General features: G+C 50.7%; 1 protein-coding gene across 2 annotated transcripts; it reads left to right on the top strand.

The window, feature by feature from the left end:
• Positions 1–7,316: 7,316 nt before the first annotated feature.
• LOC142913456 (beta-1,4-galactosyltransferase galt-1-like) lies at positions 7,317–10,941 on the top strand. 2 transcript variants are annotated; one of them, XM_076060993.1, is made up of 2 exons: positions 7,317–7,836; positions 9,178–10,941. In XM_076060993.1, exon 2 carries the CDS (start codon positions 9,179–9,181, stop codon positions 10,556–10,558), a length of 1,380 nt encoding a protein of 459 aa, XP_075917108.1. In that variant the 5' UTR covers positions 7,317–7,836; position 9,178; the 3' UTR covers positions 10,559–10,941. The 2 variants fall into 2 exon arrangements, with proteins under 2 accessions (XP_075917108.1, XP_075917107.1); XM_076060992.1 differs by having other exon boundaries at positions 9,095–10,941.
• The last annotated feature ends 3,890 nt before the right edge of the window (positions 10,942–14,831 follow it).

The following is a 14,831-nucleotide window of genomic DNA, read 5'->3' as shown; positions in this document are numbered from 1 at the left end:
GTCCAGCCACCCCAGTCTGACTCCCGGCCGCTCGCGGCGTCCGAGGGACGCTGGCGAGCACTGCTACGACTCGACCCCAGGCGGAGACCTCTTGGATCATCGTCCCTCCGACTCCCGCAGCTTCCGTGCGACACCGTGAGTGCGTCTGCGAGTTGAGAAGTAGAGTGTGGGGGGTACACCCAGGGATTGAATAGGGATAGGCTACACGCTGCTCGTGGAATATTTACTACAGGGCCGCACAGGGTTTTCTTTAGACGCGTCATTAATAAACTTCAGTTCAGAAGATCGGTGTGGTGCGATTTCTGTGTGCGCGTGTGGGCGAACTTCGGCGTGGTGTCTGTGATTTTTGAGTGGAGCGACTGCGTGCGGGGGGCGGGGTGCGTGAGAGAGCGAGCGCAGGGCTGCAGAGTGTTGGCACGGGGTTGGTGTGTGAGGTGCGCATCTGTAGTGAATTCGAATTAGGTGCACACACAACTTCTTGGGAGGCAACACTTTTTATTAATGAACACAACAGTTAACTCTTACATTACGCATAGGGTGGTGACCACCGACTTACTCTAGCTAACACACACTTCTCAGATACCCTAGGGAGGTACAGCCTCCTGTCTTGGCGGGACTTACACGTCTACCGCTATCCTAGAGTCCTCCGGCTGGGACCTACACATGGATCTCTTGGCGTCTTCACGATGCATCTTCATTCTTGATACGGGCAGCCTCGAATCTCGTGAGGAGGCTGCTTATATGGGCCTCGGCGTGCCCCGGCTCCGTCCTGGCCACGCCTCCCTTCGAAGAACCCTCTCGAAGCCCCCCCCCCCCCCTGCTGTCCACATGCCCCCCGAGGTGCCCCCTAGGCCCCCGGCCCCCACTGGGGTCCAGTCACGTGTCCAGCCTTGGTCACAGAGAGGGCCACGACCTCACACCACCCTCGTGGCCTCCCGAGTCCAGAACCGGCCCTGACGTCATTCCCGCCTCCAGCCGGGATGACGTCATGTGTGTGTGTAGACCGGCGTGGTAGTGACGCTCCCCCGCATAGTGACGTCACACGTGTGCGTGTGTACGCAGTAGTGATGCTACCATCACTACACATCTATTACCGTCTATACGACCGCCACTGGTTACACGGGGTATCGCGCGGTGTGTGTGTGTGTGTGTAGAAGACGCGCATCTATAGCGCAGCGTGAGTGATTAAGGTGGGGTTCGGGGTGCGCTAAATCCACTCCACCGCCGTGCGCGTAGATCGCCATCTCTACGACCCGCTACGGTTTACGCGAGGGTTTCGCGTGGTGTGTGAGACGCGCGTCTGCAGCGCCGTGCGAGTGATTTGAGCGCGGTGCGCGTGAGGCACTCCGTGTACTGCAGCACACGGAGCGGCCGTGCTCGCGTTAACGGTGAGGCGTGCCCCATAGCCTGGTCCCAGCCATTCCTTTCCCGCTTGCATTAGCACCTGTGCACAGCGGATTAAGGCTTATCCACGGTGGGGGGGGGGGGGGGGGGGTGTGCATATTTGTAGTGCTCGATTTCACTCGGCCAACTTTTGTCTTTCTTCGAACACCGCTTGCTTTATTTACAACTCTCCACATGCCCTCAATATTTCACAGTATCCATGTCGCCACGGCTCGCTCGCCACCTTTATCTCTCCACTCCCCACGATTACTGCGCTTACTCCACCGCTAACTTCTTCGTCTCCGCTATCACCGTCACGATGCTCTCTCCACTGCTAACTACTTTGCCTCTGCTCTCCGCTATCACCATCACGATGCTCTCTCCACTGCTAACTACTTTGCCTCTGCTCTCCGCTATCACCGTCACTATGTTCACTCCACTGCAAACTGCTTCGTCTCTATTTACCGCTATCACCGTCACTATGCTCTCTCCACTGCTAACTGCTTCGTCTCTGTTCAGCTCTGCTATCGCTATGCTCTCCACTCCTGGCTGCTTCTCTTCTTCAGCTCCGCTATCGCTACGCTCTCTCCACTCCTGGCTGCTTCTCTTCAGCTCCGCTATCGCTACGCTGTTTCCAAGCTCCGTCTCCAACTCTGTCTCTCCAACTCTGTCCCTCCAACTCTGTCGCCAAGTTCTCCACCCTTCAATTCCCCGCTGCTGACTCCAAGCTCTCCAACTTCAACAACTTCGCTCCAATTCCCGACTCCCCAATTTATCCCCGCTCTCATTACTCCCCAATTAATTAGTCCGTGCCCCAACGACGCTCCGCGTCGTTCGCACCTGTTTCTCACCCAGACCTTTAGGCGCCACTCTAGCCTTAACAACAGCTCCAGACAATCACAGCCGTCCTTGGCTCTCCCAGCTTAATTGCCCTAACATAACCTGCACTGTATTTGCCTTCGCTACAGGCTGACCCAACATAACCCGTACTGTCTGTGTTATCATGTAATCACGCTGTTTGCACTACACACCTTCCTGCTCCACTACATATTCATACAGCCGCCAGTTATTTTCAGTTAGCATTGCGGGCACGCGGATTAGGCCTTAATCCCAGGAGGTGCGCGCGTGTTACTGACAGCAGCAGCCGATTTCTTTGTTTAGCGCTCGGCGTGCGCGGGAGAACGCCGGCGGCGGTGAGCCGGCCGTGTAGAGATGTCCCTCGGAGCTGGTGCGGGGGGGGGGCGATCACTCGATCGGTGGGGGCCCGGCGAGAGGTGGCCAACGAGGAGGAGGAGGGGGGAGTTGAGGGGGTGGACGTCACGCCCTGCCTGCTCACGGGGAGTGGGGAGGTGGGCGTCCACCCCCACAAATGATGCTGTGCCAACTCCCTTCACCGTGGGCGTCAATCGACAAGCCACGCAGCCCCCCCTGGCTCGCCAGGAGATGACGACATGGCAACGAGGCGTGGACTCCACCTGTTGCCTCTCCACAGGGAGGCAAATCCCCATCACCTCCCCGATGTTGCACCGCACACTCGGCTTTAGGGTGTGAAAGAAGTTTCGACGTAACATGGGGGACTAACAGACGACCCGTAGACTCATAGACTCACCCATGGGTGTCTGTTGTGTGTGGGTGTCTGTTGTGTGTGGGTGTCTGTTGTGTGTGGGTGTCTGTTGTGTGTGGGTGTCTGTTGTGAGTTTATGGGTGAATCTATAAGTCTACGGGTCGTCTGTGAGTCCCCCATGTTACATTGAATCTTCTTTCACACCCTACACGCGTAAATATACACATGTAAATAAAATGGTCCGCACCTAGAGAAAAAAATGTTTATTGCCAAAATAATCCTGCGGACCCACCCGAAGTGAGACCTGGGCTGGAGGGCCCACCGTGGGCTCCCTGGATGCGCTGAATGGAGCTCTCCTGCACGTCTCACTTCATTTTGATTCATTCTTGCTCCAAAGGTATCATTGCCTTGTGACGGACGCCTTTTAAGGGCGTACGAAAGGCGTGCCTGTTGTGTAGATCAGGAAGCCGATTCACTGGACGTCACCTTGCGGGTGCCCCTTTCTCTGACGCGGGGCCACACGCCATGCGTTGCCGTGACGTCGAAAACAAACGGCGTGAAATAATGGAAAACAACAGCAAAGGTGGCAAACAAAATAAACGTTCTGATATTATTTTAATGTGACCATCACTAAAGGATTCGTGTACGACGGTGTTTTACCTTACTTGTTGGCTGTGTCGGGTGGTGGCGGGTTTAACGACATTTAGATATTTACGCGATCTAACCCACACACCTCTGTTATGGATGAACTGCATCGTTTTGCAAGTCGTCAGAGTGGACGAAACGTTTGCAGCTTGACGTTAATTGCAAGACAATTCACACAGGGTGACTGTAGCAGTGTGACACACAGGGTGACTGTAGCTGTGTGTCACACACAAGGTGACTGTAGCTGTGTCACACAGGGTGACTGTAGCAGTGTCACACACACAGGGTGACTGTAGCTGTGTGTCACGTGACTGTAGCTGTGTGTCACACAGGGTGACTGTAGCTGTGTGTCACGTGACTGTAGCTGTGTCACACACAAGTTGACTGTAGCTGTGTCACACAGGGTGACTGTAGCTGTGTGTCACGTGACTGTAGCTGTGTGACACACAGTGTGACTGTAGCTGTGTGTCACACAGGGTGACTGTAGCTGTGTGTCACACAGGGTGACTGTAGCAGTGTGACACACAGGGTGACTGTAGCTGTGTGTCACGTGACTGTAGCTGTGTGTCACACAGGGTGACTGTAGCTGTGTGTCACACAGGGTGACTGTAGCTGTGTGTCACACAGGGTTACTGTAGCTGTGTGTCACAGCTACAGTCACCCTGTCAGACTGGACGAAACGCAAACGTTTCGTCCAGTCTGACGACTTGCAAAACGAAGCAGTTCATCCATAACAGAGGTGTGTGGGTTAGATCGCGTAAATATCTAAATGTGTCGTTAAACCCGCCACCACCCGACACAGCCAACTAGTAAGGTAAAACACCGTCGTACACGAATCCTTTAGTGATGGTCACATTAAAATAATATCAGAACGTTTATTTTGTTTGCCACCTTTGCTGTTGCTTTCCCTTATTTCACGCCGTTTGTGTCATCGACGTCACGGCAACGCGTGGCCCCGCGTGGCCCCGCGTCAGAGAAAGGGGCACCCGCAAGGTGACGGCAAGTGCCGCTCCCCCAGTGAATCGGCTTCCTGATCTACACAACGGGCACGCCTTTCGTACGTCCCTTAAAAGGCGTCCGTCGCAAGTCAATGAAACCTTTGGAGCGAGAATTTATCCAATTGGAAGTGAGACGCACAGGAGAGCTCCATTCGGCGCATCCAGGGAGCCCACGGTGGGCCCTCCAGCCCAGGTCTCACTTCGGGTGGGTCCGCGGGATTCTTTTGGCAAGAAACATTTCATTCTCTAGGTGCGGATCGTTTTATTTCCACGTGCATATTTACGCGTGCGTGAATTGCACCTTCAATATTTTTTCGTAAATGCTTTGTATATCTTCTTTGGTTCTTTCGGTAAAGTCACCACATAGAATGAGAATAAAATAATAAACTGATAAAATAAAATAACGCAATAATATTTTCACGACGTTTCGGCCACAACACAAGCGGCCTTCATCAGGTGAAGGGACGAGACTGTGACTTTACCGAAAGAACCAAAGAAGATGAATCATTGCTGTCACGAAAGCTTTAAATCGAAATGCTTTGTATATGTTTACGCATATATATGGTAAGCGGTGCAAAGAACCACCGGACCAATGTGAATTTGGATCGGGTAGATATGTAGCGTTCGATTTCACTCGGACAACTTTTGTCTTTGTTCGAACACCGCTTTATTTACAACTCTCCTCAATATTCCACAGTGTCCATGTCGCCACGTGCGCGATGTGTGTGCGCAAACACAGTACCATGTATACACGGAACACACATGCAGGATGTTTACAATGATTATGAATGTAACGTCTTACACAGCACAAGCACTAAAGTACTGTTGAGTCCTTGTCGTACTTCCCAAAGCCACATTTACTACACCGTCATCAGCAGCTATGATCGATCCACTGCTGGGTGAAGGCCTAAGGTTAGAAAGCAAACATTAACCCCCCCCCCCTCTGCCCCCATCCCAACTCACCAGGCAATTTCAATGAATTGTCACAATTCAGGGTCGCGAATTGATTAAATAATCCATTCTTCTTTTATATAAAAAATTGCGGTGAATGTATCGGCCACTAGTGGCTGCTGCGAGGGTTACATGATCCCATGACATGCAACATACGTATACGATTTCACCAGAACAAATATTATTCTTACATGTGCACGTACACACGATGATGCATCGTGAGGTTAATAATTCAACATGAATCAGTGCATCATCTCTAAGAGACCGTTGTTTTAGTCACGTTTGAGGAGCTGAAGAACGTCTATGAAAGCAAATCTCAGCAAGCTCTCCAATGGACTTGGCGGTCCCGCTGTGGTTAGAAATGGAATGTTTTCGTCAGCAGTGGCAGGTGGTGTGCTCCTCAACACACTGTGGTGCTCACTTCTGGCTTTACTCTGAAATTTTTTTTCCAACACCAACTTCTCTCCCTCTCTCTCTCTGCCCCCATCATGTTAATCCGCTGTTCTTTTACGTCGATCAACTGCGGGATGAATGCCTCCCCATGCCGAGCGGTCCGTGTGCGTTATTTGAACACATTTCATCGCGCCGGTCAGTGCGGGTTGGTGAGAATGGGGGTGCGTATGAAGTTGGGAGCGTAGAAGAACGCTACAACAATTAACTTTCCTGTACTGCCTTCTCCTACCACAGCCCTCTTGTACACGGTGGTTACTCATCCATGCACTAGCCGGGCTCAAACCTGCTTAGCTTCTGAGTGTTTTGATGACCTGGTGCATTCCGAGAAAATTGGTCACACGCCCTCGAGGCATTCTGTCACCAAGAACACGATTTTTTATGTTGAGCCCCACAAGTCATCACAGTCAGCCAATTTTTGCAGTCCTCTCTTTCTCTCCTTCTTTCCTCCCACTGCTCGACTTTGAAATAAACTAAAAACGAAACTTTGAACTATTTTTCATTTCACCAGGAAAGGCCCCACTGAGCTAAACACAGGCAGATATTTTTTTGTCAGAAGCGAGCAACCTGGCCACACATTATAGCTCAGCGAAGTGTGCTTATGTTGTGTGTGGTGGACATTTATAGCAGCCAAATATTCCAAATGCATGTTTCAAAAATGCGGAGGGAAAACCGGACCACGGGGAGAAACTGCAAACACCAAATATAAACATAAAATACCCCTCGTCACTTTTCTTAAGTTCTTATTACCTTGCTTATTGCAGGAAGTGTGTTGACGCTTCTCTTTTTAATCTTCTAGTGCACTGTTTGTTGCTGGCTCATTGACATTTTGAGCACAAGGCAGGATTGTGACCACAGGCTTACCCCTGCCTTGAATGTCACACGTGCACGTACAACAAATGACTCTGGCTCAGATCAAGAACCGCGTTCCACTCCCATCAACCACAGCTCCCATCAGAGTGCTGTTTGTGCCTGGCCGCCTCGCGCGTTGGGCCTCTACTCAGCAACTGTTTGCACGCAAAATGTACAGGCAGAAACCATCGCTTTTATGATTTTATTATTTTTAATGTTCAATTTATTATTTTTATTTGAAAATGTTATTTTATTATTTTTATTTTCTATCTTCCTGACTTTACCGCAAAGAACCAAGAATATTGTAATACATTTACACTGTCAACTTTAGCTGTACATTGTGAATACGAAGTGTATATGGTATATTTATGTTTTATATAACGTAACACAATCAGCCATAGATCGGCGGGGTCGTGGTTCAAGCGCGGGGTCAGAGGTCGGCAGGAAGCGCGCGGCGGGGTCAGAGGTCAGCAGGAAGCGCGCGGTGGGGGCAGAGGTTAGCAGGAAGCACGTGGTGCTGGCGGCAACGCGGCCCAGTTCAGTTCCATGTATTTGGTATAACCCTGTGAGCCATTCAGCTCTTGAATCGGGTGCGGCCCTTCCCTCTGCTGCTGCCCTCTGCTGCTGCTGCCCTCTGCTGCTGCTGCCCTCTGCTGCTGCTGCCCTCTGCTGCTGCTGCCCTCTGCTGCTGCTACTGCTGCCCTCTGCTGCTGCTGCCCTCTGTGCTGCTGCCCTCTGTTGCTACTGCTGCCCTCTGCTACTGCTGCCCTCTGCTGCTGCTGCCCTCTGTGCTGCTGCTGCTGCCCTCTGCTGCTGCTGCCCTCTGCTGCTGCCCTCTGCCGCTGCTACTGCTGCTGCTGCCCTCTGTGCTGCTGCTGCCGCCGGTGCCCGCGGGCTGCATTGAGCTTCGCGTGCGAGCCGAAGGGCGACGCGAAGCGGCGCTTCTACGGAGAGGAACAGCAGCAGGAGGAGCACAGCGCCCTCGACTGGCAGGTGCGGTGGTGGCGGCCTGGGGTCGTGTTAGTGCTGGCTATGGTGGTGGTAGTTGTGGTTGCTATGGTGGTGGTTGTGGTGGTGGCTGTGGTGGTGGTAGTGGTTGTGGTGGCTATGGTGGTGGTTGTGGTGGCTATGGTGATGGTTGTGGTGGTGGTGGCTATGGTGGTGGTTGTGGTGGTGGTTGTAGTGGTTGTGGTGGTGGTAGTGGTAGTGGTGGTTGTAGTGGTTGTGGTGGCTATGGTGGTGGTTGTGGTGGCTATGGTGATGGTTGTGGTGGTTGTGGTGGTGGTTGTGGTGGTGGTGGTTGTGGCTCTGGTGGTGGTGGTGGTGGTTGTGGTGGCTGTGGTGGTGGCTATGGTGGTGGTTGTGGTGGTGGTGGTTGTGGTGGTTGTGGTGGTGGTGGTTGTGGTGGTGGTTGTAGTGGTGGTGGTTGTGGCTCTGGTTGTGGTGGCTGTGGTGGTGGTGGTTGTGGTGGTGGTTGTGGTGGTGGCTGCGGTGGTGGCTTTGGTGGTGGCTGTGGTGGTGGCTGTGGTGGTGGTGGCTGTGGTGGCTGTGGTGGTGGCTGTGGTGGTGGTTGTGGTGGTGGCTGTGGTGGTGGTGGTTGTGGTTCTGTGGTGGTGGTGGCTCTGGTTGTGGTGGTGGTGGTGGCTGTGGTAGTGGTGGTGGTTGCGGCTCTGGTTGTGGTGGTGGCTGTGTAATTGGTTGACAATATTTTGTATTTCTCTCAATTTCAATAGATTTTATAATTAGTATTGGCCAGTATTAAGACTAAAATAACACCAAAGAAATATGTTGACGTTTGCGTAAAACGAATTATTATTGGCCACGACTATTTAGATCATCTGTTGAAATTGAGAGAAATAAAAAACAATTTCACCGTTCTGACAGCTGCAGGCTCGGTGCTGCTGGGAGCGTATTGTTTAGTAATACATTTAACGCATGCTTATATCCAGGTTATCGTATGGTTACTCTTTGGTTCTTTCGGTAAAGTCACGTATGTAAAAATAAAATAAAACAAAAATAAAAACAACTAAATTAAATCATGACGTTTCGGGCGCAACACAAGCGTCAAATATTGCATTCACTTGCAGAGAGTTGTACCTGTACATATCCGCCCTGAAGCCAATACAGTCTTTTGATTTTGGAGAGCTTTTGTTTTTCTGTGAGGTTTACCTGAAATGGAATTGTGTAAAGTGTTGTGCATTTTTAACGCGAAGCTCTCTGTGTGTGTGTTTTTACGTAAATGTAATCACAGGCCGAGCGATATCAGACTTTTCGTCCCGAGACGGCGGTCTAGAGATTTGATCCAGACGTCTTGTCTCCTTGCACGCCTCGAAGGATGATGAAGCTACGCCTCCCGGTCCTGTTCCTCTCGCTGCTGCTGCTCAGCGTCTCATTGCTGCTGAGCGTCTGGTACATGTACAGCTGGAAGGGCTTCCTCGTTCGCGACCTCGACGCACTCGGCAACTCGTCCGTCTTCAGGCCAAAGCCGGGGTCTGCTTCCGATAAGATCAACCACGTGACGCTGTGCGGGCAACGGGGAGCGCTGCAGAACACGTCGATGATGCGCGTGCGCGACACCAAGATATTCTTGGTGTCGGCGTACCACGACCAGCGCGAGGCCGGTCAGAGCACACGCATCATCGGCATCGCCAACCGGTATGAGCCGGACGTGCTCTCCTGCCACTTCTGCTGCCGAGGGCACTCGGAGATCCTGACGGTCACCGCCAGCGCCTACGTCCACTCGAATCACTTTGACTTCCCGTACGGCACGGCCGACTTCCTGTGCACGGAGCCGCTGGACTGCGAGCCGGGACACGTGTCCGTCCAGCGCATGCGCACAATACCGGACGAGGAGGAGGCCGAGTGGGTCTTCATGCCCGTGCGAAATCGGCTCTACATGCCCCCCACCTTCACACAGGAATTCAGCGTCTGCATCTCCACGCTCTTCGGGAACTACGGCAACGTCCTGCAGTTCGTGCAGGCGATCGAAATGTACCGCATCTTGGGTGCGGGCCGCGTGACGGTATACAACACAAGCTGCAGCTCTGAGCTGAACAAAGTGCTCCTCTACTACATCAAGACCGGCCTCGTCGAGGTCGTTCAGTGGCCCATCACGGACTACGTGCGGGTGTCCAGAGGGTGGCACTACCCCGAGCACCCAGGCGAGCTGCACTACTATGGCCAGATAGCGGCGCTGAACGACTGCGTGTATCGGCACATGTACAGCACGCGCTACCTGGTCCTCACGGACATCGACGAAGTCATCATCCCTTTGAAGCACACAAACTGGAAGGACCTCATGCGGTACTTGAACGACAAGTACGGCGCCGACATTTACACATTCGAAAACCACGTGTTTCCCTACACGGTATCGGAAGAGTTTGGGTCGAAGTTCCAGGCTTGGAACGCCATCCCGGGCGTCAACATCATGCGCCACATTAGACGGGAGCCAAACCTGCCGGAGGTCTTCAACCCGACCAAGATGATCCTGAACCCACGCGCGGTGCTGCAGACGTCGGTGCACAGTACGCTCAACGCGCTGGGCATCTCGCAGACGGTGCCCGGAGACATCGCGATCATGCACCACTACCGATCGCCCGAGCAGCCCGACCTGCCGCTCGACTCGCTGGCCGTGGACCTCACGCTGTGGAGATACAATGCCACTCTGATCAGAAATGTCAACAAGGTCCTCAACAGGGTCTTCTGGAATGAGTAGGCACAACGGGCGGCGGTGGCGGCGGTGGCATTGATTGTCATCTTGCGTTTTTTGCGGTCTTGCAATTTGAGTTAAACACCGGTGTTTGTGAGTTTTCCGTTTGCGAATGTGGTCAATTTATGGGACATTTATTTGCTAATCTTATGATTGCGTTTACAGTTAAAATTTGTTATCTTAAATTTTTTCTGCATTTTAATCCACCAGGGCACAATAGGGTTTGTATTGGTATGTCTTATGGAAGCTAGGGAAGTTAACATTGGTTTATTTTAAACCAATCCTAATTATTTCTATTGCTTTTGGGAGTACCACTCGAAATGTTTTCAGGTTAAAACATTTAAAATGTGGCACAAATTTATTTAAATAAATGTTCAGTGTGCATGTTCTACCAGTCTCTAATGAGCTTATTGTTTTCATGACTCATGTCCACGGAGGATAGTCAAATCCCAGAGTGTCAGGATTTTAAAAAGTAAATCCTGTGGTGATAAAAAAAATGCACATACGATATTAAACTTTGAATTTGAGTGATAATTTGAGTGTTTTGGGCCAAATGAGCTAGTAAAGACTCACATTAAACATTACAATAGATTCAGTAGGAATATATTTATACATCCAAATGTATATAGTTGTATATTTGAATATGTAACAACACCAGCTGTTGATACATACAGCTAATTTTAAATTATAAAGCCGTGTTAATGTATTCCTAAACAATACATGGAGTTGACATTTCTGAATTGTTGCATTAGATAGTTTCACGATGGATTATTCAGCAGAAATCATCATTATCACGTACTATCAATCTTGCAAACCAGTTTTAAACATATACAGCAAAATGCTATTACTATTCTTTATCTACATATATAATATCACAGATCTGTCCTTCTGTCATTCTGTGACTGTGATTAACGCCTCCGGATTGGTTTAAGTGCGTCACGTGACCCCGAGCAAACAGCCAACCAGAGGTGCGCCCCCCCCAAACATGTATGCCCCCGGATTGGTTTAAGTGTGTCACGTGACCGCGAGCAACCATCCAAGCAGAGATGAGCCCCTCCCAAACATGTACGCCCCCCAATGCTGCCCTGAGGCAGAGCCGTGCTCGGGCCGCTGCTGCCCCGAGGGAGATGGGTGAGGAGACATGTGAGTGACAGGAGAAGGGTGAGTGAGAGTGAGAAGGTGAGTGAGAGTGAGGAGAAGGGTGAGAGTGAGAAGGGTGAGTGAGGAGAAGGGTGACAGTGAGAATGGTGAGAGTGAGGAGAAGGGTGAGTGGCAGGAGAAGAGTGACAGGAGAAGAGTGAGTGAGCGTGAGGAGAAGGGTGAGTGACAGGAGGAGGGTGAGGAGAAGAGTGAGTGAGAGTGGAGAATATATGTAATTTGTACGTGTTTATCTTAGGGATGATCCTTCGGTAGAATACTTCAATACAAAACTTCCATAAATCGTTAACAAGTTTATATGCTTAACCCAGATATCATGGCACTTATGTATTTGTAACGAGAGTGCGCCACCTACAGGACGACCGGGGGGTTATTGCAGACACGTGCTATGTTGTCTCACATCCAATCAGTAAGGGGGATCCCATCTGGGTGAAAGGTAAATGGGTAGAGCTAGCGGGAAGCCTCGAGAGCCCTCTAGAATGTTCCGAGAGGGGCGTGGCTAGAGGCAGAGCTTAGCACCGCCGAGAGGGATATAAGCAGAAGCAGCAGAGGACTCTGGGTCGTCGGTGTGTGAAGAGCCCGGGTCCGAACGTCGTCACCACCTGCGCTACCACCCATTGGCCACGTGGCGGGCTCCACCAGCTGAGCCTCCCCTCTCTCCGACACGCCGTCAGCCAGCGGCGAGGTGGAGAAAGAGTGAGTGCCACGGCGGCGGGAGGCAAAGCGTGCGCCGCCGTCCAGAGAGCAAGAGAGAAGCCAGCCGCGAAGGGAGACACGTGCTGTACTGCAACTTGAGAATAAATACAACTGAAGTTTAACCCAGGTCGGAGACGCTGATTACATATTGATAAGTGAATGTTAATAAAACATGCAACTAGTCGTATTCAAAACCTTCTGTATTGTCATGTAACCATGTATCCTTTCACAAAAGTTAACATTTAAAATCATGACGTTTAACAATATTCACATGCAGCGGGTTGGCATTTTTACGTTTCAACTTTCCAGGCACTCGGGTTTGTTAATTCAGAGAGTGAAACAGCAAGGGACATTCTCATCTCTTTGTCCTGTGTTTGCCCTCGGGTGCAGTGAGTTTATGGTGTTTTGCCATGGGTCCACCCTTGCTCTCTCAGAAATTCCCTGAGTCACTCCTTGCCCATGGAAGAGTTATTCCTTTATGGCCTTTCATTAACGTTTCACCTTTTGCTACATGAGTTAGGTTTATTCCTGAGAAGCGAAATATTCGACGGCTTTAAGGCCCTCCTCAGCTCTGGTTATTCTCATCATGCCCATCTGATCAATGTCTCTTGTATTATGTTTACCCGTTTCTCATTATAGTGCTGTTTTGGCTTCGTCATCTGGTTTTCCCAAGCTTCAGCATGCAGGGAACGCATATTTGTCTCCAAGGAGCCATGATATAAAAAATAGACAATATTACACAATAACATTTTTTTTGGAAGAGGCATATATACAACAGGTGTGGAAGCATGGCGCTGAGGTTTAGGAAACTGTAAGTCCCAGGCTTCTATGGTCTGGCTTTCCCATAAACAAAACGCGAGGAATGGTAATGGTGGTTGCTTATGCCTCAACCGACTATTAACACCAGTGGAGGGATGGTGGCAAGGCTGGTGAGTCAGATGCCTTCTATGACCTGTCACAAGTACTAGCTAAAGTCGCCCCTTGGGATGGAGTCATCCTGTCGGATGACTTTAATACCTGAGTGGGTCATGACACTGGCACCTGGGCCAGAGTGATTGGAAGGCATTGGCCAGAACAGCTCAATAATAACGGTAGGAGGCTGCTAGACTTCTATGCAGCACATTGGGCTTACCAACACGCTGTTCCGGCATCGGCGCATCCACACAGCATCATGAATGCACACTGGGTCCAAGAAGGAACATCTGCTGGACTATATAGTAACAGAACACCGAATGCGAGCCCATGTCCTTGACACCAGGACCTACTGTTGAGGTGATCTGCCCGCTGACCATATGCTTGACATCTGTAAGATTTTCCATTCCGGTGGTGGGTGTCCATCTAGGACACCATTCAAAGCCACAGTGGCCTGGTCTCAGCTAGCTGATGAAAGTTGCAAGTTAGAATGTCATCATCTCTTGCAGGAGAATACAAGTTAGGAAGCAGTAAAGTCAGAACACAGATCAGAACATTTAATTAAATGACTGCGTGTTGTCTTGGTGTGGTCTGGGACTGTTTTGTTGGTGTTTTACTGCCTTGCCCTAGCTTGCGTTCGGTATTGATACATCGGCAGGCATGTATGTACTCATTTAATTTGTACTTAGATACTATATTTATATTCGTACATTTTTAGTGACTTGCATTACTTTTTTCTATTTTGTACTCCTAACAAAATTGTATTGCTTGTTGTAACTTGATCCGCCCCTGCTGGACATTTGTGAAAAAGACCAGAAACCTTCACATTACAGGCATCGCAGAGTCCAATTCCAGTTGTCTCCAGACACTCAGACCGCCACACGCAAGCCCGCACTTTGTTGAAGGAATTGGTTCCCAGAGAGTTGGCTGCAACAATCCAATGCAACCGATTTAACGGGGTTCAGGAGTTACATGAGGTGCATCCGAAGTCAACGCTACATATTGACAGAAATAATTGAATCACGCTCTATTGGGGGGCAGTGGTGCACCAGAATGGGTCTGGGATCGATTCCAGACTCGTGTGCTTTTTTGGGTGGGGTTGGCATGTACTCCCCTTGTTCTGCATGAGGGTGAGTGAGCGTGTGAGTGGAGTTGGAATGTACTCCCCTTGTTCTGCATGAGGGTGAGTGAGCGTGTGAGTGAGTGGAGTTGGAATGTACTCCCCTTGTTCTGCATGAGGGTGAGTGAGCTTATGAGTGAGTGGAGTTGGAATGTACTCCCCTTGTTCTGCATGAGGGTGAGTGAGTGAGTGGAGTTGGAATGTACTCCCCTTGTTCTGCATGAGGGTAAGTGAGCGTGTGAGTGAGTGGAGTTGGAATGTACTCCCCTTGTTCTGCATGAGGGTGAGTGAGCGTATGAGTGAGTGGAGTATGAATGTACTCCCCTTGTTCTGCATAAGGGTGAGTGAGCGTGTCAGTGAGTGGAGTTGGAATGTACTCCCCTTGTTCTGCAT

The sequence above is a fragment of the Petromyzon marinus genome, unplaced genomic scaffold, assembly GCF_048934315.1.
Source record: "Petromyzon marinus isolate PM22_M1 ecotype Great Lakes invasive population unplaced genomic scaffold, UKy_Petmar_22M1.pri1.0 PM_G_Scaffold_26, whole genome shotgun sequence".
Lineage (NCBI taxonomy): Eukaryota > Metazoa > Chordata > Hyperoartia > Petromyzontiformes > Petromyzontidae > Petromyzon > Petromyzon marinus.
This window is presented reverse-complemented; position numbering and strand designations above follow the sequence as displayed.

Excerpts from the sequence above, each read along its gene's own strand:
- LOC142913456 (XM_076060993.1), top strand. The coding sequence starts at position 9,179 with ATGATGAAGCTACGCCTCCCGGTCCTGTTCCTCTCGCTGCTGCTGCTC.